At 41.4% G+C, this 27,719-nt stretch overlaps 1 protein-coding gene across 7 annotated transcripts in view; it reads right to left on the bottom strand.

The window, feature by feature from the left end:
• Positions 1-27,719, bottom strand: part of PRKCI (protein kinase C iota) — a 178,619-nt gene that overhangs the window by 51,090 nt on the left and 99,810 nt on the right. For 5 of the 7 annotated variants that reach the window (XM_068281003.1, XM_068280995.1, XM_068280999.1 and 2 more), the window contains 7 exons: positions 24,400-24,521; positions 15,684-15,773; positions 15,424-15,474; positions 9,253-9,338; positions 7,755-7,892; positions 4,803-4,857; positions 1,647-1,705 (listed from right to left, as the gene is read on the bottom strand). In XM_068281003.1, the coding sequence (XP_068137104.1) occupies positions 1,647-1,705; positions 4,803-4,857; positions 7,755-7,892; positions 9,253-9,338; positions 15,424-15,474; positions 15,684-15,773; positions 24,400-24,514 (594 nt within the window). In that variant the 5' untranslated portion in view covers positions 24,515-24,521. Of the gene's footprint in view, positions 1-1,646; positions 1,706-4,802; positions 4,858-7,754; positions 7,893-9,252; positions 9,339-15,423; positions 15,475-15,683; positions 15,774-24,399; positions 24,522-24,818; positions 24,895-25,811; positions 25,832-27,719 lie in introns of those variants that run through there. The other 2 variants (XM_068280998.1, XM_068281000.1) reach the window with 2 other exon arrangements.

Raw genomic sequence — 27,719 nt, 5'->3', positions numbered from 1 at the left:
CCAAAATACCTTCAACCACAATCCAGACTCATTTGAACCTACAGGAAGCATTTAGAGGCTGTAATTTCTACTAAATATTGATTTCATTTATATTTGTGGTACCCACATTTAGGCACCTGCCTAATTTTATTTAACCTGCCTGGCGTTCTATTAAGATCGCCAGGCTGGCGACCGGACGTTTTTTTTTTAAATAAAAAAAAAAAACTATTTCATGCAGCCAACTGAAAGCTGGCTGCATGAAAGCCCACTAGAGGGCGCTCCTAATACGTACTTCTGATCGCCTCCCGCGATCAGAAGTAACAAGAAGGGCCGCGATGAGCGGCCCTTCTTGTTTTGCTTTCCTCGTTGCCATGGCGACGAGCGGAGTGACGTCATGGACGTCAGCCGACGTCCTGACGTCAGCCGCCTCCGATCCAGCCCTTAGCGCTGGCCGGAACTGTTTGGTCCGGCTGCGCTGGGCTCGGGCGGCTGGGGGGATCGCGGCGGCGATCAGGTAGCACACGCGGCTGGCAAAGTGCCGGCTGCGTGTGCTCCTTTTTATTTCGTGAAAATCGGCCCAGCAGGGCCTGAGCGGCACCCTCCGGCGTCTCTGGACGAGCTCAGCTCGTCCAGAACGCTAAGGAGGTTAAACAATTATTGCACACTTTCTGTAGATCCAATGAACTTCATTTCACTTCTCAAATATCACTGTGTGTGTCTCTTACATGATATATTTAACTGACTTTTTATCGTAAGAACCAACGATTTATACAGGAAAATCATGACAATTAACAAGGTTTCCCAAACTTTCGCATTCCCACTGTACTTCCCAAACTCTCACAGCAGTGCCAGGACGGAAGAAACTGCAGAGGAGAAAAGGACGAAAAGCAGAGGGAATGTTCCTAACAGTGTGTGTTTTTCTCTCCTCGGGTATCATGAAGGCCTTCTCATGTATTTAATGCTGTGAAAACTATTATTCATCCCTTCTCATCAACTAGAAAGCGGGTATGCTTGCGATCTCAGTCTGATGGGTGTGTAAACCTGCTCTGAGAGCCAGAGTCATGTCTCCTCCCTCATTTACACTTGTAATTGCATTGCGCCATACGTATGAAAGGGAGACTGCCTATAACAATGCAATTGCACTATAGAGGGATAAGAATCTGGTCTCTATGGGCTACAGAAGTACCACTGTCACCTGCTTAACAGCTCTTCACAACCACCAGTATTAAAACAGACACAATAACCATGACTTTAATAAATATTAACATATCATTTGAACTGTGCAAATCCCAGTTTCTTTAATTTATTCACCGTCGAAACCCTCTCTGTGAAAATGTAATGCATCCATTTAATAAATGACAGGGGATCATAAAAGTAACAGATAGATGATAGCATGGATTAAGGGTCACCACTGTATTACAAAAGCAATTTCATTTCTTCTTGCAATACAGCAGTAAACGTGCAATTTCCTTCATACGGTGTGCCATTAAGGTCTATTTCTCCTTTTTCATCTCGAGCTATGTCATACCACTGCACAAATAACCAAGTACTGGTCAACTGTACAGCATGGAAAATAGAAACTTTAATAAAAAATTGCTTCAAAATAAAAAGATTCCATGCAGGCAAAATACATAATACAACTAGAAGGTGGCATTATCCCAACTTACCTCTTTTTCTTCCCCATCCTGGTCCATATTATCCTGACTCCTATGCCTAAAGTGTTGTTCTAAAGAGGAAAAAAGGATGATCATTTTAAATAAAGTCATGTTTACAGAATTACCCACTATAAAAAAAACATTATTGTACACGGTGTCGGGATAGCCCTGATGACTGATGAGATATGTACACTAACATTGAACATTACTGATTCGGCAAGTCTTTCTGTTCATATGAGGACATTTATTAGTTTGTATATCTTGGAAGACTAAGTTTCCAAGCTGTATAAATGCAGTTATAGGTCCTAATGTACCGGTATTTAACTCCGTTCAGGTTAGAATCAGGATTAAAACCATTTCTATGAATTCCTAGACTTTCAGTTGAGCTGCAGAGCACACTAACAGCTTAATCACTTGGATTCCATAGGGCACCCAGCCCATAATGTGTGCCTCTCTACCAATTAGAGAAATGAGATGAATGTATTGAGGAATATGGAAATATGCATGGATTCTGAGCAGAAGAGAACTATGGTATTTGGATATTGAGCAACCAAGATTCTAAGGCATTGTGGAGGACCTCTGGCAGGCCCTTATGTGGCCATTAATTATAACTTTAATTTGCCCTAGACCTCTACAAGACCAAGCTTAAAGTGAACTAAGCAGCTCCTGGCTTCAAATAGCTGCAAGGGCTGCCATTGTTCAGAAGCTCAACCCCTGCTGTTTTACAACTAGCATTGTCCAGGCTAGGTGTGAAATTCTTCAACTGTAACTGATGTTTTCTGTTTGAAGTACAATGGGGGTTTGTTTGTGGTCAGTTAAGTCTAATGAGGTGATTTCTTATCCGTGTTCAACAATCTCCTGCTCAGCGACCGCAGGTCCTTTGCGGACGGACAAAGTGGCTATTTTAACCCTTAGATGTAAAAAAATGAGGTAAATTGAAAGTTTTTTTTAATAATAAACCACATTTTTATAATGCATTTTTAATTTGCTATAGAGCTGCCCTGGGTGTTAAAAATGATGCTCGGTTCACTTTAAGCCTGATAAGAAGTTGCCTGCAGGGAACAGGTGTTCCATGACAGTGGTGTGCCCATCTATGAAAAGACAAGAAATGGCCTGGTTTTGGCAGAGTCTCTTGCAATGGGAATTCTATGTACTGCCTGCTCATATGAGCCCATTCTGACAGGTAATTCATATTGACTTTAGATGTGGAGTTCCCGAAACACAATAAACCTTCATTATCAGAAAACTCGCATGCTTTTCTTCTTATTCATTTTAGGTTAACTGCTGAAGTTACAGTGCAACAATCCAATCACTCCAAGGTACAAACTGATTGGTTTGTAAGATGCATACATTTGCATAATCTTGTATAAACTCAGAAATATTTACATCTCATTGACCGTCACATGTCACATGACCACGTGACAAGTGTTTTGAATAACAGTGAACATATTGAAACTGACATGAGCAGACAAGGAACCAAATTGCAGCAATTAGAAATAGAAGGGCCCATTCATGTGGTTTTTATACTCACGTAAAGCGGACCCGAACCAAACATTTTTTTAATTCAAAATATTTAGTTGCACCACTCTGACACACACAAAGATAAATAAACACTCCTTCAAGTCTATGAGCATTTCAGTGCATGCTTTTCACCCTGCTCTTTCCATAACTAGGGTTATACAAGTCGCAGCCATTAGCAATTCCTCCTTTGCGATTCACCCAGTTTGCCGGATTCTATCCCGGCAATATGAAAGGAAGGGAGGGGCTTCTCCAATAAATGTAAATTATTTTCTGTTTGTCATCATGCAGCTGAAAAAAGGCTGCTATTTATTATTATAATTAAGAAAATAGATTTTATTTCTGAAATCTTGTATTTTTAATTTGGGTCCACTTTAAGAAAGCGGTTGAACATAACCACATATGATCATACTTCCATTTGCAAGGAACAAATACCAGAGAAGAGCAAAGGGATGGTGTTATTGGCCATTTTAGTGAATTTTTTTTTAATGTATTTCTGTTTTGTTTTTTTCGTATGTTTTATACAGAGAGGAAAACATGAGTCAGTATTTTAGTTTTGTTTTTTAAAAAAATTCCTCAACTTCCTGTTACCGATGATAAATCAGACAGAAATAAAAGCACAATTTAAGTCGTGTGGAGAAATGCTAACAGGTTTTTATTTCTGCCTGAACGGTCATGCTCCATGTAACCGGACATGAGTAGGACTCTCCTCACCCAGGATATAGACACAAGAAAAACTGAAGGTAGTTGAACTCTTCCACACACTATCCAAGACAGGGACCATACTTGTGTGAATCCCACATTGTCGCCCACATTGTTGCCCCCCTTGCAGAATTGCAGGAGATGCGACAGCCCATGTAAATCAATGGGCTGGGTCACATTTAGTGCAGTACCCGCACGCGGGGTAAAAGGAAAAAAAAAAAACTTGCTGCATGCACTGCTTTTCCGCACACCATGTGCAATTCCTTTTGCCACATTTATAAGGCAGACTCGCCCATGGAAAGCCACAGGACCAAGTGTGGACACTTCTTAAGGGCTCTTTTATACTGCAATTTGCACATACATTACGGTTTGTTGTGATTTTGACATTTTGCTCTTTTTATTGTCGATTACACTTTGCAATTTTCTCTGGTTGCTAGAAACAAAGGAGAAACGCAGAAGAAAGGCAGCATGCTGGGAGTTTGTGATCTGACAACATCCGATCACAGTAGTGGGGTTCCTGCAATTTCCTTCACCTTGAACTTAGATGTCCTCGCATTTTGCATGCGATTGGAAACTGATTGCAAAAAGCAGCAAATGGCATCCAGTATAAAAGAGCCCTAAAACACAAGCAATGGATGGAGTATTACTTTAAAGAGCACCCTTTACTTTCAGATGTTAACTTCTACCAGCACCTTTTCAAATGACTTCTATGAGAAAGTTGGAGCCATCGTTACCAAGCCTGTGAGGTGACATCAATGAGAATTCTATTTCTCAGGTGTGACACCGCTTTGCTCTAAATAGAACTGTAGACGATATCACTACAAGTACATATTTTTACAAGACAGATCACATACAGTCGTGTCATATGTGCGTACATCATTTATTTCATTCACTGTGAAAACAGAGACTGGAGAATGCATAATGGCCCCAGAATGAGAAGCTTATTACCTGAATCAGGATGCTCTGGGTGCACAGGTGTTGGTTCCAGTGGAATGATTGGCTCCTGCAAGTATTACAATCACATCTGTTATTCTGTGACAGTATGAGCTTTCCTAATTAGACTTAACCTACAAGAACAATCAATATCAGCCAGACATTTTCAAGTGCTCCCCGTGTATTGAGGAATTATTTATTAATTCCCAGATATATTTTCCATGCATACGCAACACTCTTCGTCTGCGGAACAACTTCTACAACACAGCGGATGCAGAAGGGACTTAATAAAAGGGCTTAGTGTATGTATTAAGCTTTGTACGCTGTAATATGATATAAATTATTCACATACAAATAACATGGTAAGTGGAAGTTCCCACACAATAGCAAATAACTGCTGGACTGCGCTCCAAAAAAACAATTAATTCATTGAGATGTGATTTATAACAACGAAATAATCAAGGTTTCATCAATGAAATTGGTTATTTAATATTTTATGAATGTATGCGGCACAAAATTACCCACGCGGTTTTCTGCAATAACTGTTCAAATAAAGGAGGCATTAGCGTGCAAAGAGATCAGGGAAGGCGAGATAAATAAACTATTATTGGACTGAGGCCCATGGGCTCCCCATCTCTACATACAGCCTGTTATTAATTACTCACTAAAACAATCACGATCTCTAATTTCTATTATTATTTGGCATGAAGATATAATTGTTTCAAACTTATTACAACACTCTTCGTATCCTGCATAATACCCTCATGTTTCTTCTAAGGAAGGCCATAAACTGGACCACACACTGTGCAGATGGACATTAGCTTAGGCTTTGGTCAGAGCACCCTGACTGCAATTATAATAATTCAGACATGGTGCTATTCAGATGGCCTCTTTAACCCTTTAGCAGCCACTTTATTTGGCTGCTAAAGGGTTAAAGAGGCCATCTGCAGTGCCAAATTTTTCCTGCCACTGCAGAGAGCCTGGCAGGCTATGCAGAGTGGGCAGCAGGGAGCGTTTATAGTTACCTGTCTGGACAGCTGGATCGGCTTCTCTCCTCTATCGCGCCGGCGATGTAACCCAGACATGTCTTCTCAGTTCCGATCATGTGGTCGGGTTTCAGGAGACCACATCAGCATTACAATGCCACCCAGTGGTGGAAGAGGTGTGATGGAGAGTCTCTTCCATCCCTTTCATCACCCCTCTTCCACCACCGGGTGGCGCTGTAATGCTGACAGTCTCCTTGATCCTGATCATATTTCATATCATGTGATCTGAAGTGATCGGGACACAGGAGACCTGTTGGAGGCTCGCCGGTGGAGGAGAGAAGAAGCCGTCTGAAACAGGTAACTATAACTGCTCCCTGTGAGATGGGCCGCCAGAGGTTTACAATGCACAGCAGTCTTCAAACTAAAAATTTCATTTGAAGCTGCTAATAGGTAAAAAAAAAGGTTTAAATCAATAATACAGAACCAAACTGATAGGTATGTACTTCAGCTAAGCAAATCTAGCAGTCAGGGTTTAGATTCACATCAAGTCTGTTTCAAGAAGGGCACTTTGCAAATCAAATTTTACATAACCTAAACAATGACTACAACTGGATTTCCTGGTAACATTTACACAGCTGTATTCTATGTACATATCTGGACACCTTACATTTCTACATGGGTAATTGACAGACGGAACCTCTGTGCAGTTATCTTTTCTCAACATGGCTTAAAGTGGAGCTGTCAGCCATACTATCTCAGGAAAAAAAAAATGCATATATATACACAAGTAGATAAAAACGTGCTCTACTTACATCACATATGTATTGCACGGTCTACATTTAGATTTTAGTGATTTTTCTATAGTAAAAAAAAGAGAAAATGCTTCTTAGGATTTTCCATTTTGTCTGTGTCTATCTTGAAGCCAATCCTGACATAATTTCCTCCCTTACTCTATCTGTGTATCATTGCCCGCCCCCCTTCCAGTCTTCAGACACTCCCACCCAGGCCTGCAGTAGAAAGTGCATTGGGAATTGTTGGCCAATTAGAAAGAAACAGAAGGAAATCTTTTGGCTTGCCTGGTTAGCAGCCTTATTACCAGTTTACCAGATAAAAATAAATATTAGATTTTTTATTTTATGCCCGACAGTTACTCTTTAAAGCTTTTCCCCAGTTCGCTGTACTTCCACATTCTGTCCACACGTGACTACCAGCATATAGCATGTGGAGTGAGTGTGTTATATTTCACACATGCCCCACATGCTATAACACTAGCAACCACATGGGGACACAAACACGGCAGTACGAGGTCGGCGGCAGGTAAAGCATAACTGCACGGAGCACTGGGGGAACATAAAACATTGGGTGGGGGCCAGCAAGGCAGCATCTGAAGGCAGATTCCCACAAGATTTCATGCTGAAATCGATTGGGAATCAGCCTGCAGTTTATGGCGCCTTGCTATCTATGCACACACACGTATGCTAGGTTCCAGTAAGCTTACATGTGAGCACGTTTTACCACCATGTTTCAAGGTATCCGCAATCATAAACAGCAGCTTGCACTCTCTGTACCTCATGAGGCCAGATGTATTTCCTGGTGCTCAAGGAGCCAATCAGGTGTGTGTAAAGTTTACTATAGATATTAGATTCAGTCCATAATTGTTTGGTAAATCTGCATGAACCGACTGTATGAATGTCTTGTTTGGGGGGGGTGGGGGGAGGGCTATAATGGAAAACGGTGAGCGAGAAAAATGTCACCTGGCCAATTGCTCCACTAGCAGCAATCACAATGGTTTCTTCCATTTCCTAAGACAAGGGGTATTACTTGATCCAGATGAAAATAAACTTATGTCTATGGGTACCCTATGAACTGTAGCTGGAAGTTAATACAGCCGAAGAAAGTGACCAGAGGAAAGCTTAATCATTCCACATACAGAAATCATTACTGTTCTTTTCTCTTTCTTTCATGTGACAGTTTTACTTACAGCTATTGTATGTCGCCCACACTCGATGCTAACAAGCTTGTGGCATTTTTTATGAACCAGCAGCTTACAGTTGATACATTTATAACCTTGTCGTCCTAGACCCCATATCCGGTCGGTGCAGATGGCACAATGTGCTCTCTAAGTGGAAGAAAACACATAACATTAAAACTTCAACAGTCTGTCTAAGAACTCCCACGCAGTCAGTTGTCTGCAGTATATAAAGTGAGCAGACATCAGATCTATACAGTATGTTCTGTGTCTGCACTGCGTAGCCTGCACGACAATAACACTGCAGGTGAATGGAAATATACAGCTGAACACATATCTACATGATCAAAGACACCCAAAACCTAGCTTGCAATGCTATTGCTGATATTCACAATTCATCCACGATCTGAATATACACTTAGGCCTGGTGCACACCAGAGGAGTTTCTCTGAGCGATTTGAGTTTTTAAATCTGCTGCTAATGTTATCCTATGTGTCTGTGCACACTGGAGCAATGAGGTTTTGTAAAAAAAAACCATAGCATTACATTGGGAAGAGCTTTTGAAACCTCTAGCGCCCAAACGCTAGAGGTTTCAAAAGCTCTTCCCAATGTAATGCTATGGGGTTTTTCTACAAAACCTCATTGCTCCAGTGTGCACAGACACATAGGATAACATTAGCAGCAGATTTAAAAACTCAAACGCTCAGAAAAACTCCTCTGGTGTGCACCAGGCCATACAGTAATAATAATAATGAAAAAAAAACAGCCTTAGAGATAAATTACTTTGCCCCCACATAAAGTGGACCTCTAGCATAAAAATAAAATCCACACAGGCAGCAGAAGCTATAAAAGAGTGGCAGGAAAAAAAGGTCTAAAAAGCGGACCACTTGTATCATAAAACCCAGGGTTTGTTGGCTAGCCATGCCTCCTTTCTGAAAAACTGCCATGGCATTTTTCTGCATTTGCAAAGACTGCTGAGAGATTGTCATCTGTGGGTAGGAGGAGCCTCATACTGTGGCCTGAGGGGTAATTCTCTACCTGTGACACTGAGCCAATCCATCACAGAGGGGAATGAAGAGAGAAGCAGTGCAGTGCCAGGCAAATTGTGGTTCATTCCACAGCTGCCACAATGTTTTCTGCTACTGAAAAAACAACTGCAGTGAGAGGTATAATGTAATTATGCAGTGCATGCCCAGTGGCCATTAACTGTCGCTGAAAATGAAACAGCTGCTGCGGGGGACCATAGGATCGTTCTGTGACGGCGCGGGCACAGGGCAGCTGCAGGGGGTTGGTAGAAGCCCCTGGTAAGTAAATTTTTTTTTTATTGCTTTCAGCTCAGGTTCCCTTTAAGTTGTCTGGGCTGGCATGTTGGGAGGACGACAATCATACTGATCACATTGGCTAGAACAATAGATATGCGTGTATGGTCAGTTTAACTGATCCCACCCTAAAATGACTAAAGTCCTACACCATTTTATCCAGACCCACAACAAAAGCTCACAACACTCACCCTGTTAAACCTTTTGGCCTGAAAAGTGTGTCCGTTTGCACAGTACAGCTTTCGCCATCGTCTTGCTCCACGTCTGTAGATGGATTCTGATGACAATTAAACATATGAAAAAAACAGTTTTCATTCACAAAACAAATAATCTGTTTATTTTCATCTATTAATAATTACACAAGAGAACAGTATCTAGTGTAGACATTTACGCAGCTACATTTGTGTACTAAACTTGTATGTGCAGCTACAAAAGAAAGGCCTATATGTGACATCTTTCTTTCCTCATTTACATGCGTTTACAGATCATTTTTACCTTTAGGCTGGTTTCACAGTGGGACGTTAAAGTCCCATGTTACAGCAGCCAGTAACGCAGCCTAACTCACAGCACTGTAAAATCAATGTGCTGTTCACAGTGCCCACGTTGCGTTACATAGTAACGCAGCGCATTTAAACAAAGTGCTGCATGCTGTACGTTATAGTGGGCTAAGCCACGTTAGACTGTTTGCACATTCTCAGTAATGTTGGAGGATGAGGTCTCCCCTCCTCCTCCGCGCCAACCACATGGCTAATTAATATTCACTGCACTGTGGTGACTCGTGGTGGGACTGTAGTGTTGTCCGGATCATGAACTAATCGTTCATTTGATCCGGATCTTTTTTGTGAGTCGAATCATCCGGATCATAACAATGAAAGATTCAGTTCACAGGATGTCTGTCTGGAAGAAACTGGAACATACAGAATGTACAGTGCAGGGAAAGTCCTGTCCTGCTAGTCATTCCATCCAGTCTGCTTCCCTAGTAAAATGATTCAAATGATTTGGTTCAAAGATCCGGATCTTTTCAATGATCCGATTCAAATGATCCGAATCCTTAAAAAGATCTGGACTTCCTATCACTAACCTGGAGAGGCTGCTTTGAGAGCTGCATAACGCAGCTCAATCTGACGTCCAACTTCAACACCACCATGCGTTGCGGGCACGTTATGCGACCATAACGTCCCCTAAAACGCAACGTCTTGGTGGGAAAGTAGCCTTAGACTAGCAGCAGAATCGCCTGCGTTGTCAAAAACACAGGCGTTTTGAACAAGCAGTCTGAGGGCTGCATAAAAAGCCCCTGCATATATCTGCATTTTACAATATGCATTTTTCAAAACGCCCAACTTGTTGCATATTTCTCAAAAAAAGCAAGTAAACCGCACATATTGTATTTTAATGGAGACGCAGAGGACTGTGTTTTTATAAATTAAATACTATATTGTATTTTAACAAATTGAAAAAGGGAAACTATCAAAACAATTGCAAAACAAAAATGCACAAAACTCGCATGAAAAAAGCAAATGCAAAAGTGCGTGCAAACAAAAATGCACCCAAAAAAGTAGAAATGCAAAATGAAGAAGATGCATGGTTTTCCGCATTGCCTAGCGTGCTTGTAGCCTGAAGGAGAATGTCACAAAGTGTCACTGGATAGGGATTAAACCTTAAGTCATTTATATCTATTTTTTTGTCCTTCAAAAATTAAGAACATTCAGACTAATGACCGCTAGTGAAAGGCCAATAAGATGCAAAAAATTCCAAGTATCATGCAAATTTCATGGAAATATACGTAGATTGAAAATGTAGCAAAAGCATTTAATTGTTCTGTTTTCAGGCTGCATCAATTAGCATAAAAATGTACGTTAATTTTTTTGCCTCTCATTGATCATCCTTAGCAACTTCAAATAAGCCAGAGAGAGATCTAAAAGGAGTGCAGAATAATTAGGCAAATGAGTATTTTGACCACATCATCCTCTTTATGCATGTTGTCTTACTCCAAGCTGTATAGGCTCAAAAGCCTACTACCAATTAAGCATATTAGGTGATCTGCATCTCTGTAATGAGAAGGGGTGTGGTCTAATGACATCAACATCCTATATCAGGTGTGCATAATTATTAGGCAACTTCCTTTTCCTTGGCAAAATGGGTCAAAAGAAGGACTTGAAAGGCTCAGAAAAGTCAAAAATAGTGAGATATCTTGCAGAGGGATGCAGCACTCTTAAAATTGCAAAGCTTCTGAAGCGTGATCATCGAACAATCAAGCGTTTCATTCAAAATAGTCAACAGGGTCGCAAGAAGCGTGTGGAAAAACCAAGGCGCAAAATAACTGCCCATGAACTGAGAAAAGTCAAGCGTGCAGCTGCCAAGATGCCACTTGGCACCAGTTTGGCCATATTTCAGAGCTGCAACATCACTGGAGTGCCCAAAAGCACAAGGTGTGCAATACTCAGAGACATGGCCAAGGTAAGAAAGGCTGAAAGACGACCACCACTGAACAAGACACACAAGCTGAAACATCAAGACTGGGCCAAGAAATATCTCAAGACTGATTTTTCTAAGGTTTTATGGACTGATGAAATGAGAGTGAGTCTTGATGGGCCAGATGGATGGGCCCGTGGCTGGATTGGTAAAGGGCAGAGAGCTCCAGTCCGACTCAGACGCCAGCAAGGTGGAGGTGGAGTACTGGTTTGGGCTGGTATCATCAAAGATGAGCTTGTGGGGCCTTTTCGGGTTGAGGATGGAGTCAAGCTCAACTCCCAGTCCTACTGCCAGTTTCTGGAAGACACCTTCTTCAAGCAGTGGTACAGGAACATTTTAGTGTTAGCAGGTGATGTAGCTGATGCATGGTTTTTGGCTGTTGGAAACAGCTGCAACAGCTATTTTCCACAATGCAACAAGTACACTTACCCTTTAAAAACATTCACACTTTGTGCAAACCTACAAAAACTGACACGTGTAGTTTGGCTGAAGTACTGGTATCCTAACAGCTTTAATACATAGGAGAGGGGGATTGCTTAAGGGGCCCATACACTGGTCGATTTCAGCTATCGATGAGAAATAGATTCTTTCAAATCAGCCATTCGATCGGTTTGTAATCGATTTTGATAGATTTGATCTATCTGACAGGAAGGAAAATGCCCATAGATTGGCATTGGATCTAATAGTCGAATAATGCATTTGGATCGATTCAATAGATTTCCAAGTGTGTGGCACCCATCAGATAAATTCCTATCAGATTCGACTTGACAGGCATCTGACAAATCTATCTGATGGTCGAATCTGCTGCAAATGTATAAGTGTAAGGCCACCTTTAGCACAGAAGTGGAGATGGAGTGATTTGCACTTTGAGGACACATGGCAAATGGTACTCCATTATCAGACAATGAGAGACATTATCAAGTGTCTGCCTAAAGGGGCCCATAAACTGATCGATTTCAGCCATCGATCGACCGATTCTATAGAATCGCTTAATCGATCAGAAATCGATTCTATCAAATTCTCCATTCGATTGATTTGATCTATCTGACTGGATGGAAAATCTAGGTCGATCTGCTGCTGGCAGCAGATTGACGGCCCATAGAGTTGCATTGGATCTAATGGTGCAATAATGCATTTAGATCCATTTCCAATAGATTTCATTCTGAAATCTATTAGAAATCTGTTCCTAGTGTGTGGCACACATCAGATAGATTCCTGTCAGAATGGACTTGACAGGCATCTGACAGAAATCTATCTGATGGTCGAATCTGCTGCAAATCTATAAGTGTATGGCCATCTTTACCTTCCAACAGTGAATCTAATCTCACCTCAAATTTTTTTTACTGCAGGTTCAGAACATTAAAGAGGACCTGAACTCTTGCACAGGACACAAGGAAAACGTAACAGAAATGCACCCTCTATGTATTTAAATAGTTTAGCATGTGTAGTTTCCCCTCATTTGTGTCTAATCACTAGTTGTAATTTGATCTCCCCCTGTGTCACATGACTGCCTATGACAGATAAGGCAATTTGTAAACAATATGTCGGCTTCCATGAATCAGGAAGTAGAAACTGTGCAGACTTATTTTAGGATTTGTATTGGCTATAACAAATACATGTTTTTTGTTTAAAAAGGAGCTGTCAGCCATACTATCTCAGAAAAAACCCACATATATAAGTAGATAAATACTTGCTCTACTTACATAACATATGTATTGCACTGTCCACGTTTTGATTTTAGGGATTTTTCTACAGTAAAAGAAAAAAAAAAAAGAGAAAATCCTTTTTAGCATTTCCCATTTTAAGTGTGGCTATTTTGAAGCCAATCCTGATGTCATTTTCTCCCTTACTCTCCTCTGCCTGATTGTGTATGCATTGCCCGCCCTCCACTATAGAAAGTGCATTGTCTCAGCATGAGAAATACTGGCCAATCAGAGAGGAACAGAGGTGTGGGATGTGAAAAAAGGAGGGAAAGAAGCTTCAGCCAATCAGGCTGCATTAGTTAAGTCTGAGGGGAAGTAGAGAAGCAAAAAAGGACAACCCAGCATGCCCTGCAACTTCCTTTCTGCGTGCCAAATTTTGTGTGTACCAAATAAGTCAGGTAAACTGGGGAATGATTATTTATCAACAAGAAAAGTAATAGTGATTTTAACTTTTGGGTTGCCTGATTAGCATCATTATTACTTGTTTACCAGATAAAAATCAAGAATAGATTTTTTTTATTTTATGCCCGACAGTTACACTTTAAAGTTTATTATGGTGTTGTGTATCTTTTAGATCAGAGAGGAGTTCTGAGTTCAGGTCCACTTTAAGAACTATGGGCAGCAGACACAATCACATTTTGCACAATCCTTATCACTTTCTCAAATATACATATTTAAAATGACCTGTCTGGCAAGGCTAGCTATATGTGGAAAGGCAGTAAGTACTATTATCATGATTAACGTTGACAGAATACACTAGAATTAATTTTGCTGGCAAGTTGCCCAAACCAGGATCAGAGCATCTCTGCAATGCGCCAAATCAGGATTTGTGATCCCCAGATGAATCTAGCAAAAAATACTCTCCCAGAATGTTAATAACCCCTTCAGTGAATCAGTGAATGAACAGAGATGTCCCCTGGACAACATACACATTCAAGGAATGTAGCTTCCTGTTACCTCCAGGAAATCAGCTCTACTACTCTACCTCCCATCACTGAGGGGGCATTCCATCAATGGCATCTCATAGTACATCTTGCTCCAGAAAACAAGGTAATGTACAGAAGTGATTAGATCATTAGGATTTAGAGATACTTTTTGTTTACATTAAACCCACGAAGGACAGAAGGGTCTAAGGGCTGGTTCAGACGTGTTTCTCTGTGACCACTGGTGGCGGCACATTTAGCCGATGCTAAATGCATTTCTGCAAGCTTTATAGTAAGAGGAGCACTCAAAAAGACTAAAAAATGTGTGCCCTGACTCAAACACCAATGAAGTGCTGTCATTTTTTAACAATATGGTGTGTTAATAAATGCAAGAGCTATAATTACCTTTAGTAGTGCCGACTATTTGATTAAAATCTTTCATGCTATCGAGCAGAAAAGCGCTCAACACCAGTTCCTGAGCCCTAGAGGATCTTGGAACCACTTGGATCTCATCTTGGATGTAACATCCAAGATGAGATCTAGCGCAGCATTTATGCAAAGGATGCAAATAGCTTTCATTCATTTGAATGGAACAATGGTTGCTCACTTTCAGACAATGATTTTGTCACCTGCTGAAAACGCCACGGTTACCTCCTGTCTAAACCAGCCCTTAATTTATTCCTGCTACAAAAAAAAAAAAGTGATCAGATTCTACTTTGTTGCGATGGTTGCCTCATTCGGTTCACAGGTTTGGGTAAGGCAGCTCAATGGGCTAAAGATTACAGAGAATTCTCTCTGTATGTCGGCATAACGTTGACCTCTCAAGCAACATGGCAGCTCCCATTTAGGCAACAACTGGAACAGGACAAGAGAGTGGATGACTCCAAAACATCCGCTCAACATACATTGAGTAAAATAAAAATGTTTTACCCTTGTAACTATTTTTTGCATTGGAAAACTAACACTTTTTGTAAACAAAGGGTTATAAATAAAAAGTTTAATTGAAAAAGAACAGACTTTATAGAAAATATGACAAAGCAAATAAAAACAAAAAAAAAGAAAAGAAATAAAATGGAAGCAGATATTGACTATGGGAAAGAACTAACAGAGAACACAGTGCAGCAAATCCATCACTTCTATTGCCATATTTATTTGAAATATGCATTTATTGAAATGGTACAAAGTTTTCTTTCAATAATAGAGGCCTGTGATCACTGTAGATCTAGTTATGTGTGAAACACATATCAAAACAAGGCATACTTACTGTCTTCTCCAGCGCAGGGCATTCCAGGCCTCTCGGGGGTACAAGGAAACACTGTGAACACAACATGATATGCACTGTGAGAAATCTGTGCTCTACAAAAATCTACAGTATCAAGTCTACATCCCTGTCTCAGCAGCAACTACATCTCAAGTCTAAGCATTCACATTTCAGCTAGAACAGATGAAGAAATCATTCTGTATGGCAAACCATTTGCTCAGTATTGATTAAAGTAACTCGGAATACATATTGCATCTGCTCACCGTGAATTAGCAGCTCAGAATCTTTATTTAGCTCATATAACCGGAAAGCTTCTTCTAGCTCCAGCTGTGAGGAAACAGTGCACGGATCTCCTGTTATTAAACACAGACAGAGAAACAATGAAAGCATGGCAGACCTGTCAAAGGCAACAGAACTTTCTCAATGCCTCAATATTTTGCAGTTCAGTACTTTAAAAAGCAACCCTGAGCGTTTTAGAATAGACTTAGAAGCATATCAGAAGTACAGGAATAGAAATACGTAGGCGTTTTACCTGCATTTTATACACAATGCTATGAGAGTTCGGGAGTTTCACTGGATTAACTTCTTAAAGCCAACCTGCATTTACCATAGTTTAAAACCAGGGCTGTGGAGATGGTATAAAAATCATTCAACCACGACTCCTCAGTTTATGAAACTACCGACTCCAGGTACCCAAAATGGGTCAGACTCCTCAGTCTTATACTTACCAGGGCTGTGAATTTTGTCCAAAATTCATCCGACTCCCGACTCTTTACTTTATAAAATCACAACTCTGACTCCGGGTACCCAAAATTGCTCCGTTTTTTCTATCCGGGTATCTGAATTTGCCCAGATATCCCGGACACTAGGGTCAGAGACCAGGGCTGTAGATTTGGTACAAAAATCATCCGGCTCCAGCTCCTACTCTTCAGTTTATGAAATCTTGTACTCCCAACTCCAGGTACCCAAAATTGCTCCGACTCCACAGCCATGTTTAAAACTTGTAAAACTTTGCACATGTGAAGCATGGGAGCTGGTGCTACCGTTCAGGCTTCTGTATCTTACAAAGTGCCCTGGGAGCTCTGACACGAGGGAAACACCAACAAGCATACAGCAAAGTTCCCTTACAATCGTGATGAGTTCCGTCCCTTCATTTGCTAGCATTGCTCCTACTAACATCCCAAGGAATTTGATAGGCCCATTACTATTACAGGAAGCCTCACTAAACAACTGGAAAATAAAGGAATAATCATGGAGAAACACAGGCATGGTTAATCACAAATGCCAGAAAAGGGACTTCCCATTTACTGGAGTTTATGAGGATTAAAAGGACCACTAAGAAAAATCTGTAAACTGTAAGAGTCCTAGAGTAAAAACACTGCAAATTATTATTTTTCCTTTTAGTCTTGTCTTACAGTGCTGAACCGCTTACAGACAGGTTTTTATGTAGTCCATCTCCTAAGGAGATTCTTACGATATTTTTTTTTATTTTTTTAAGCACTTCCTGGATGTCCAACTGCCAGAATATTATGTATGCAAAAAGCCAGGCTAACTGGCATCTCTGTATAGGTCCTTTCCAAGGAGTGCAAAAAAAGTGAATAAAAGGTAACTTTGGAGATCCCCCATTCAGGGTAGGAACACACTAGGCAGAATCACATATGCGTTTTCCACTATGTGCTATGTGAAACGCATATGCGATTCTGCCTAGCGTGTTCCTACCCTAAGAGATACTAATACTGGGAAAACGCAATGTTTTTTGGAAGATTTACTTTCTGAACGATGCATTTTAATCTGGAGAAATAGAAATCTTATATGTCTAAGTGGTGCGTTAAAGAAAAACAGGAACTCCTTTCCATGAACTCCAAATGCAACATTTTGGTAAGAACAATGATAAAGATGGCAGCTACACAGCTCATGCCGAATCTGTAGCTCAATACAGGTTTGTACAGAACAATTTGGTGTCATCTGACACATGATTCTACTCTACAACTACAAATTGTTGCATGCGGTGTGGGAGAAACTCCCTCACTTCCTGGAGTTCCACCGCTCACTCGTCACTTCCTGCAATGCCGCCCTCTGTACTTCAGTGGGTGGCATTGCATGAAGTGACGTGGGGAGCGGTGGAACAAGGAGGTAAGCAAGTTCCCCGCTCGCCACAGGCTGGAGGGGGAGCGGAAGGGGGTCCGACCCCCCCTTCCCACCGCTGTGCCCGCTGGCCCCCTTCCTGGCTGCTACCCCCTCCAGCATGGCAATCCAGATCTCCCTCCCTTTTGTATGCAAAGTAGTCTGTGAAGAGGTAGATCCATTTTCCTATTACCTTGCCCTACCCCTCTGTGTATCCGGGGTCCGTGAAAACCCTTGCAAATGCAGACCCTCCTTTCAGTTTTTAAAAGCAGATCCCCCACAGATCCGTTTTTGAAGTGGGTGAAGACGGGACGCCATTTTTAACATTTGTGTCCGTGGCTCCGGTTTCGGTCTGGACAGACAGACACACACACACACACACACACACACACACACATACACACACATACACACACATACACACACATACACACACACACACACCTTTTTCCCAGTCATGCCAGTCTCTGACAAGACCTTTTAGAAATTAACATACACAATTGACATTTATTTGCAGGGTTCTATGTAATTTGCAATACTGATATAAAATGGAGGTCTTATTTTACGAATATTTGACAATGGGCTCTTATGAGTAATATGGACACTGCTTCTCTCTTTATGGCTTATGATAAAGCATACATTTCTATAGAAAATGACAGTCAGGTCAGGTATCACGAGAAGCAATGAAACTCTATATTCCTGCCTGTTTTAAAGAATTCCCTTATCTTGTATCAGGTATGGTGCAGATGATGCTTATTGTCACTTTATAATTATGTTTTTTTTGCAATTACAATTTATCTGTGAATCAGATTTTAACAAGCACCATCCTGCTGGTTACCCTGGGGAAATATGCTTTAGAATATATAACTATGCTTAGGTTAGCCTTGCTAGAAGGCACGCTATGCACTATGATGTGCCAATCATTACAGTATATGGAGATAGGAACTGACAAGGCAAGATCCCTTTAACATACAGTAAACAGCACATACATTTGTCAAGGCATTAAACCTGTGACTGGCATGTGGAAAATGACACACAAATTAGCAGATAAAACAAAGAGGGCCTAATAAGAAGGGTAACACTCCAACAAATGCCATGTAAAAGATGTCACATGCCTGCAGTCACAGCCCAGTGCCATTAGCGCCACCAGAGCTGTCTATAGCTGATGTCAGAGCTGGGTCACAGTGAAGTGTTAATGCCTGGGAGAGCACAAGCACCTGACACAGCGCTCTCACACATGATAGAAGCCACACAGGCCTGGGGGAGGCTGGCTGATACAGGTGATCACACTGCAAATGAACATCACACTTTCTCCAGGCTTTTTTTCTGATCTGTAAAATGTAGTGAGAAGGGAAAAAAAGAACAACTAGAAAACACTGCTGAAAGGACTTGCTGACTTGTAATCAGTGATAACAAGCAGAGAGGCCTTCAGGTGGAACAGTTTATCTGATGATTTATTAATAAATAAATGGACACAAACAGCCCTTAGTAGGTACGCTACTCTCATGCCTGCTCTCATGTAAACCACGCAGTCACTCACCATTATTACTGTATTGGGTATTTATATAAAGCTGATATTTTCCTCAGCACTTTACAGAGTAGAGTATACAGTCATGTCACTAACTGTCTCCACTGCAAATCAAAAAACAAATCGCACTGCAATGCGATTTTCTGTACCTTGACCTCAATCAACGCAGAAAAAAAATGCAGCAAGTTCAGGGATTGCCTTTTGGTAAAATCAGAGTACATTCAGTGTGAAAGCATTACCATGATTCCCCTATGAACGCTGATGGTGTAAAGGGGCCCTAAAAGGAGCATACAGTCTGATCCCTGCCATAGTCACAGTCCAGTGTCCCCATCATAGGCTAAACTTAGTTGGGCACGGTGTCTCTTGTACACACACTAGAGGGTTCCTGGCTGGGTCCAAATCAATCTTCAAGAGATCTAAAGTGTACAGGTAGCCATACATTTAGGGATTATGGGCAGATTCAACCAAGAGACAAATCTCTCTCTAATCCAATCTGATTTGAGAGATCTGTCAGCCGCCCACACACCGCAGGCCGATTCCTGAACTATTCCATGCCAAAACCAGAATCGGCCTTGTGACGCTGCACCAACGCTGCCCCCTTAATGTGCAATGTGCCCTCGTCCAATGCACTATACATTACCTGTCCATGGCTGCCACTGGCTCAGGGCTAAGTCCTTGGTTCATACATGCACCCCATTTGGTTGCCAGCATACAAGTGGGTGTGTGTGATGTCACACATGTGCCCACATTGTTCCGACAATCACTTGGGATGCGCGTATGGACCACGGTACTGTATAGTACCTCAGGCACCGGGGGAGGTGGGAGGAGACACAATTCACATTAGGGGGGACAGCATGGGGGAGTTTCACCGCGTTCGTTGCTCGTCCTGATATTGCTTGCCATTACCGCTGCACGTCCGAATGAGAAAGTCGGCTGTACACCTTGCAGCATGTCTGCCAGATTCACATCATTGAAATCCCTGCATAATCAGCAAAGTGATAGCTAAAATGGTCATTTAAAACTATGGCAAGTTTAAGGCCTGTACACACCTTATCACTAGAGCTGATGCTAACTGCAGCTTGCATGCAAATTTAATGCAAGCTATATGCCACTTGGAATTGTGACAATCAAAATGTTCCTGCGAATCATTTAGAATTATTATCTTATCACGATCATAGCTGCTTGGCTTTTCTTGAAGAAACACACTTGATATTCAAATGATTAATCCACAGTGGACTGACAATGCTGTGTGCAGAGATATGAGTGGTTTAATAGTATACTGGTTAAAACTAGGGGTGCTCGGATACCCCTTTTCAAAATCCTGATCCGATTCGGATATCCAGATATCCGATCCAGGTTGGATATCAGATTTCAAAATTTTCCAATCCTAATCCGAATCGGATATCTGACCCTAGTGTCCGGGATTTCCAGGCAAATTCAGATACCTGGATAGAAAAAACTGAGCAATTTTAGGTACCCGGAGTCAGAGTTGTGATTTCATAAAGTAAGGAGTCGGGAGTCGGATGAATTTTGGACAAAATTCACAGCCCTGGTAAGTATTAGACTAAGGAGTCGGAGGCATTTTGGGTACCTGGAGTCGGAGTCGGAAGTTTTGTAAACCGAGGAGTCGGAAGATTTTTGTACCGACTCCACAGCCCTGCATGTAGCATTATTATTTTGTAAAGGGGAACACTAATTGATGTGGGGACCTAAAATCCCCCCCCCCCCCCACCCAAAAAAAAAATGGCTGTCAATTAACATTAGACCTAGGTTCCAGACAGCAGTCGTGCAGCCCACATTGTGTTCAAAGTCCAACCGCACAACTGGTACATGACAGTTTTCAGCCAAGACACCTTCAAAAAATTACGCAGCAATTGTGTTTTGGGTTAAATATGGGTGGTATCAGTGGACTGTGGCACCCTGGCTGTGGGAGCTGCACAGGCAGCAGGAGCAGGGCAATGCAGCAGCAGCAGGTGTAATGTGTGCCAGGAGCATGCCGACGTGGCATGTGGCAATTAGCACTTAGCAGGTGTCACGTGGCACTTGCCACGTGTCACTTGCCATGTGACACGTGCCAAGTATCATGTCCCGAGTGACAGTCAGACAGCAGAGGAGAAGATACTAGTGCACACTAACTGTCACATTGGCACTGCTCACAGCACAGCAGTTCTGTAGAAAGCTAACACAGTAGTACTACTATAACAACTACTAGCAATGACTGCAGCACTGCAGTACTAACTACATAATAACAGTGATCCTATACCCTAATCCCTAACCTAACCTATACCTAGGGCTAATAGCCTGCAGCACACACTGACTGTCACACAAATGACATCAAGCTAATTAATGATTTAACAATAGTGTAGTGATAGTGAAGGGGTTAATCTCTTAACAGCTTTCGGTTTATCACTGCTAGGCCAGCAGCACTGGAGCACACACTGACTGTCACACTATGACATCAATCAAGCTAATTAACGATGTAACAATAGTGTAGTGATAGTAATGAAGGGGTTAATCACTGAACAGCTTTAGGTTTATAACTGTGTACAGCCCTTGCTAGGCCACCAGCACTGGAGCATGTCTCTCAGTGAGCATTCAGCAAGCTAAGACGATATGTCCCATCATGGCAACCCTCCTTATTATACAGGGGGGCTGGCCAGTGTTCCTTTCTGTGATTGGGTGTCACGGTTTAGGCTGGGGGCCCTCAGATTGGCTCAATGAGGTCAGGTGGGGCTGGCCAGGGATCCCCTCTGTGACTGGTTGCTAGGGCTTCTGCTGGGAGCCCTCTGATTGTCTCCAGGACGTCATTTCCTTAGTTACACTATTTCAGATCCGGATATCCGCACTATCCGCGGATATCCGCGTTTTGCACACAAATATCTGCAGATAGCTATCCGGATTTGGGCCCAGGTATCCGGAATCCGAATCCGGTCGTATAGCTGAAAAAAGTTGGGATTTCCGGGTTACCCGGATATCCGGATGAGCACCACTGGTTAAGCATCTTACAGAGGCATAAACACAACTGTGGCTGATGTTTCTGAATAGCTGTGGGCGGAGGAGAATAGGACATGATTTACCATTAAATAAGGAAAGTCCCTGCTAACAAGGGACTGCTGGCAACATTAATGTATGCAGAAATACATAGTCACTCCCATCGAGATAAGCATCCAAAGCCAGACTGTTTCCTATGGTGAACAAAGTGTATTGTTCACAAAGCCTTTTTTGGTGATTAATGCGTTTATCACACCAGGAAACAACACGCTATTAATAATAAATGTGAGATGTGGGCAGATGGGACAGCTGGAATTCTTGGGAAAAAGGTGCACACAACAACAAACTGACACAAACACTGACTAAAGCCAGATGGAGCAAGACGAGGACGAACAAACAGCAGCCTTCTATGCAAGTGCTTCACCTTTCTCTGTATATATTAGCCTAACACAGAGAGACAGCTCCTTCCACAACACACAGAGCTGCATAATAATGAACCCAATCTGGGCTGTAGTGAATCAGTTACCAAATAATGGCTTTTGCAGGAATGTAGGTAAAGATGAAATAAGCCTTGGACTGTATTGTGGTTTCCTTCAGGGGATGCTCTTTTTTTTTACTGCATTAATGTGCAAAAAGCTGATAAATAACACATCCAAACTTCAGCCAAAATGCTTTTAGTTTTGGACATATCAGGAACAACTGGAACTTCTTACAGTTTGTTGTTGTCAACTCTGTCCTCCTCTGGAAACATTTCCTCTCATCTCCTGTCCTACAAACACCCCTCAGTTAGGGCCCTTTTCCACTAGCAATCGCTAGAGTTCGCGCTAAACACCAGCGATTGCGATTCAGCAAAAGTCCAAAATTTCCCGTCGATTTCCCGACGTTTGCAATCGCGATTTTACCATGCTATATACTGCATAGCAAAATCGCTGCAAAAATCATTCCGCGGCGCGATCGCGATTTAGTAAAAAGCAAATTGCGGTAGTGGAAATTACCTGCCACGATTCCTGTTATTTAGCAAACCGTAGCGATTTTAAAATCACTAGCGATTTGCGGTTCAGCAATCGCAAACGCTCTAGTGGAAAAGGGCCCTTAGTGTTTGCGAAAGATGGCAAGCATGCAATCTAGTGAGATGAGTGTCTAAAGATACATACACACGTCAGATTTTTCTAAACGACCGGTCGTTTGGACGTCAAATCGGGCGTGTGTAAGGTCGGCCGTTGTGTGTGTGTGTGTGTGTGTGTGTGTGTGTGTGTGTGTGTGTGTGTGTGTGTGTGTGTGTGTGTGTGTGTGTGTGTGTGTGTAATTTAACTTTTCACCACTAGATGGTCCAACTTTTCCTTTGTTCCATCTTTCTGAATGGACATGGCCCCTGATCGGGGTCATGTCCACTCACTTCAGGCACTGCGATTGGTTCAGGAGCCCTAGGTTCCCTTCCCCAATCACCGCTACAGAAAAGCCTCCGGATAATAGTGGGGGTTGCGCGGACATGCGCACGCACCCGCCTCTAACACTGGACGCTAACAGAAAAACTTCAGAGGTGTCTATCTGGACGACTTTAGTCATCCAGATAGACTGAACTGGATAAACATGCTGTATAGAGCTCTGTGGTGACTATGGAAAGACTCAATGTCTATATTGTGGGTTTGGAAATAAGTTAGGGGGTTATGGAAGCGGAAATATTTATTTCCTTTTAAACATTAACATTTAATACAAATTTACTGGCTGCACTGCTGATACTCTGCCTCTAATAACTTTAATCATAGACCCTGAAAAAGCAACGCAGATTCCCGACTGAAGTCTGACTGGATTAGCTGCATGCTTATTTCAGGTGGGTGATTCAGACAGTACTGATACATGAAAGATCAGCAGGATGGCCAGGCAACTGGTATTGTTTGAAAGAAAATAAATATAGCAGCCTGCACATTCCTTGCACTTCAGTTGTAATTTAAGAAGGCTGGCTGCAACCAGGTCTATCTTTTTTAAATTCAAGCGAAAAATATACATATACAGTATTCATGAAATTTGTTTGGTTGTTTCAGTATCTAAATTGAACGTCTTCCCATTGGGTGATACAGTTGTTGGATAAAAGCTCATGTCAGGTGTTTACAGTTTCTCTTTGCCTATGTTACAATTTGCAAACAAATCAGAAACACAATTTAAAAATGTGCAAATGAAGTATGGTAGCATGCTTCATACGGTAAAATCCTTTTCAAACCCACTGTAAATACATGAAACATGTGATCTGTTGATGATGTACGGTAATATGCAAGTAATGCACAGCACTGCGGTCTCCGGTCTCCAAACTCCATCATAACTGTCTGCAGATTACTTACCTTCTTCATCAATCCACTTCATTGTGAAGAGCTGCTCGTCGTCAAAGGAACACATGTCTCGCACCTCATTACACAGTCCATCGAAGGTGATGCTGGGGTCAAAATGTGTGATCATGATGTCTCTGGGGAGAAGGAACACATCGTGTTACGCCACAAAAGTGAACATTTTTCATGCAAATATTAACTAAACCCAATCAATACACACCGGCACAGAACAACCTCTATTTATCCATATTATGAAGACTGCAGCTGATCCCACTTATGCAAGCCATAAAGCGATGTGCAGACACTAATGGTCATCACTATTGTGGCTGGATTGAGCAATGATGTGCCTGTATAGGCTCTCATTCAGGAGCACAGGGATAAATTAGTCCATAGATTAGTTTAGTAGAATGCAGTAAATAACTCAAGATACACACCTTTACATTAAATTACTTGGTTTCAGAAACACTTCCTATAAGCTCTATAGCTTTATATTATTGTATATTGGTCTGTAGCCCCGCCCTCCCACTGAGGCTGTTTCCTGGGAGACCAGTAATATTCTCTACTGGCTTTAGCACTCTCAGTAAACAAACATGTCGCAGAGATCACCTGCCAGTGCTAAAGAGGTCACTGCCTGTAATACAGTTCAAAAAGTAATTCAGGTAGATGAAAGATTTTACAATGGGCAAACACTAACAAAATCATTTATCAATTAAAATTGTAAGAAAAATATAAGCAATTTTAACCAGTGTTATTTTGACTACAGTTCCTCTTTAACATATGCATTTAAAAAAAGCCACGGCTCCAGACACAGATCACTGCAAGGCTGGTCAGAGTGTAAACAAAAAACACACAGTACAAAAACAGTATATTATGCACAATCTCAAGTGTTATATAAGACTGATCGAGATTTGTTTAAACATTGTTCCGTGCAATTACTTGTTAATACTTGTTTGTATGAAACGTTAATCATCACCTGCAAAACTAATAACATTTCAAATCAAGCATGATGGTGTATTGGGCAGCACTCTCGCAGCCTGTCTGTCACCAGTGGTTTCATGCTTTAATAAAACTAACTAGGCGGACTTATCTTGCTTTTAAAGTGGACCTGAACTCAGAACTCCTCTATGCTCTAAAGTATACACAACAGCATAATAACTTTTAAACAAAAAACATTCCTCTTGTTACAGCTGATACAAATCCTAAAATAAATATGCACAGTTTTTACCTTCTGATTCATGCAAGCAGTCATATTGTTTACAGCTGTACTTTCAAATGGGCTTATCTGCCACAGGTAATCATGAGACATGAGATCAAATTACAACTAGTTATTAGACACACATGAGGGGGAATTACACAGGTTAAACTCTTTAAAGAGAAACTGAACTGAATATTAAAAGTCAAAATAACCATACAGAGGTCATACTTACCTCATGTGTAGTCTACTACTCAATCTCTTTCTCCTCTCCTGAGTCCCATTTGTCCACTGTGATCAATGGATTTCTCCGTCCTCCATTTTAAAAATGGCTATTACCCCCTAACAGCTTCCTGATCAGCACACTGTTAAACTGTAATATCACCCACTTGAGCCATAGGGAAACATGGACATTACCTTGCACATTCAGTTGTAACTGACAGCTGCTGATATATAACTGACAGCAACTGATATATTTCAGTTCTGACAAAATATTGTCAGAACTGGAAGTGATCACTGTAAGAAGAAAATGATGAGCTTCTGAGAGGAACTGACAGTGAGGTTAGTATAGAATATTCATTTGCAGCTACGTCATTTGTTTATTGTACATAATTTTCCTCTCTTCAGGTTCACTTTAAATACATACAGGGTGCATTTCTGTTATGTTTTCCTTGTGTCCTGTGCAAGAATTTAGGTCCACTTTAAGCCCTCTCACACTGCAGCACTAGAGTCCTGGGTGAAATTCACTACTGTATCTGTGTGCAGTCTGCATGGTATCCGTGTTTTGTCAGTTTTATCTGGGCAGTCCAGTTTTACCCTCAAATTGTCCTTAGACTATAATTGGGACGCAAGACTATGAGACTGTGAGCTCCTCTGAGGGACAGCTAGTGAAATAATTTCAAATTATAAAAAGCATTTCTAAAGGTGCCCATTAACAATACAATTTTTTCACCAAATGCGATCTTTCAATGTGATTTTTTACGGTGGAATTGTATAGAAAATTTGTCATTTATGAAAGCAATCAATAAGGACCGATGCTTTACTCGACTGCTAGTGCTAAACAGGATAAAATCGAACTGAAAGTTGGATTTTATGATCAAATTTGAAGAAAGAATCGTTCAGTAAATGAACAATCGATAATAGCCTTCCAATTATGTACGATCGTTTAAAATCGCATTGAAAGATTGCATTTAGTGAAAATTTGTACTGTTAATGGGCACCTTAAGAAAATACTTGATAAATCAAGCCAATAGTAAAAAATCTTTGCATTAATGGGTGAAATTACAGGAAACAAAACTCACAACTGAGACAAAGCTCCATCCAAAATCAGATTGTGCCAGCTTCCAATCCTGAGACGCCTGAATTCTATAGCATGTCACATTTTTAATTTTGGCCGCTTTCTGTCAAAAATCGATGGAAGTTACCTATTGGATGGAAAATATTGATTGATCTGGGTGAGGAGGAGCAGGGGTAGTTGAAAGGGGCACAGCGCTACACAGCAGTCAGCAGGGCAACACTGCGGTTCCACTGTATTTTCTAGAGATTTTATAATGAAATCTATACATAAAAATAGATGTGTGGTAGGAATAGATGCCCCTCTGATCAGGCTCAGATCTGAGACAGATCAATATTTGTGCCATATCGGTTGGCAATCTGTGTGTGTATGGCCACCTTTAGGTTGCCTTCACAGTTACAAGACTAGTGCTAAAGACCAAGACAGAGTTTTTCATTTCATAGGAGTCATGGTAGCCATCTTTCACTCTATGCCCAGATATTTAATAACTCTACTTAAAGGACCACTATCGCGAAAAAAGCAGGCCGAACCACCAGGTTTTGGGCCAGTCCATTTCCTCATGGGGAATTCTCAGGGTTTACTTTGTTTTCAACAGCAGTTGCAAAGTCTAACTGACATAATAGTGTGCAAGTGATTAGGGAGGCTGGCTGGTATCTTACTATTTTGGCAGTTAAACTGCTGTTCAGGAAATACTGTTGAAAACAAAGAAAACCCCGAGAAACCCCCATGAGGAGATGGACTGACCCAAAACCTGTTGGTTCTGTCAGACTTTAACTGCCTATTTTTTCGGGGTAGTGGTCTTTTAAGAAGGCACCTTTGGATCAGTTCTCAGTAGAGTGGATACAAAAC

This window comes from Hyperolius riggenbachi, chromosome 4 (assembly GCF_040937935.1).
Source record: "Hyperolius riggenbachi isolate aHypRig1 chromosome 4, aHypRig1.pri, whole genome shotgun sequence".
NCBI lineage: Eukaryota > Metazoa > Chordata > Amphibia > Anura > Hyperoliidae > Hyperolius > Hyperolius riggenbachi.
The sequence above is the reverse complement of the archived record's forward strand: the minus strand, read 5'-3'. Positions and strand labels throughout refer to the sequence as shown.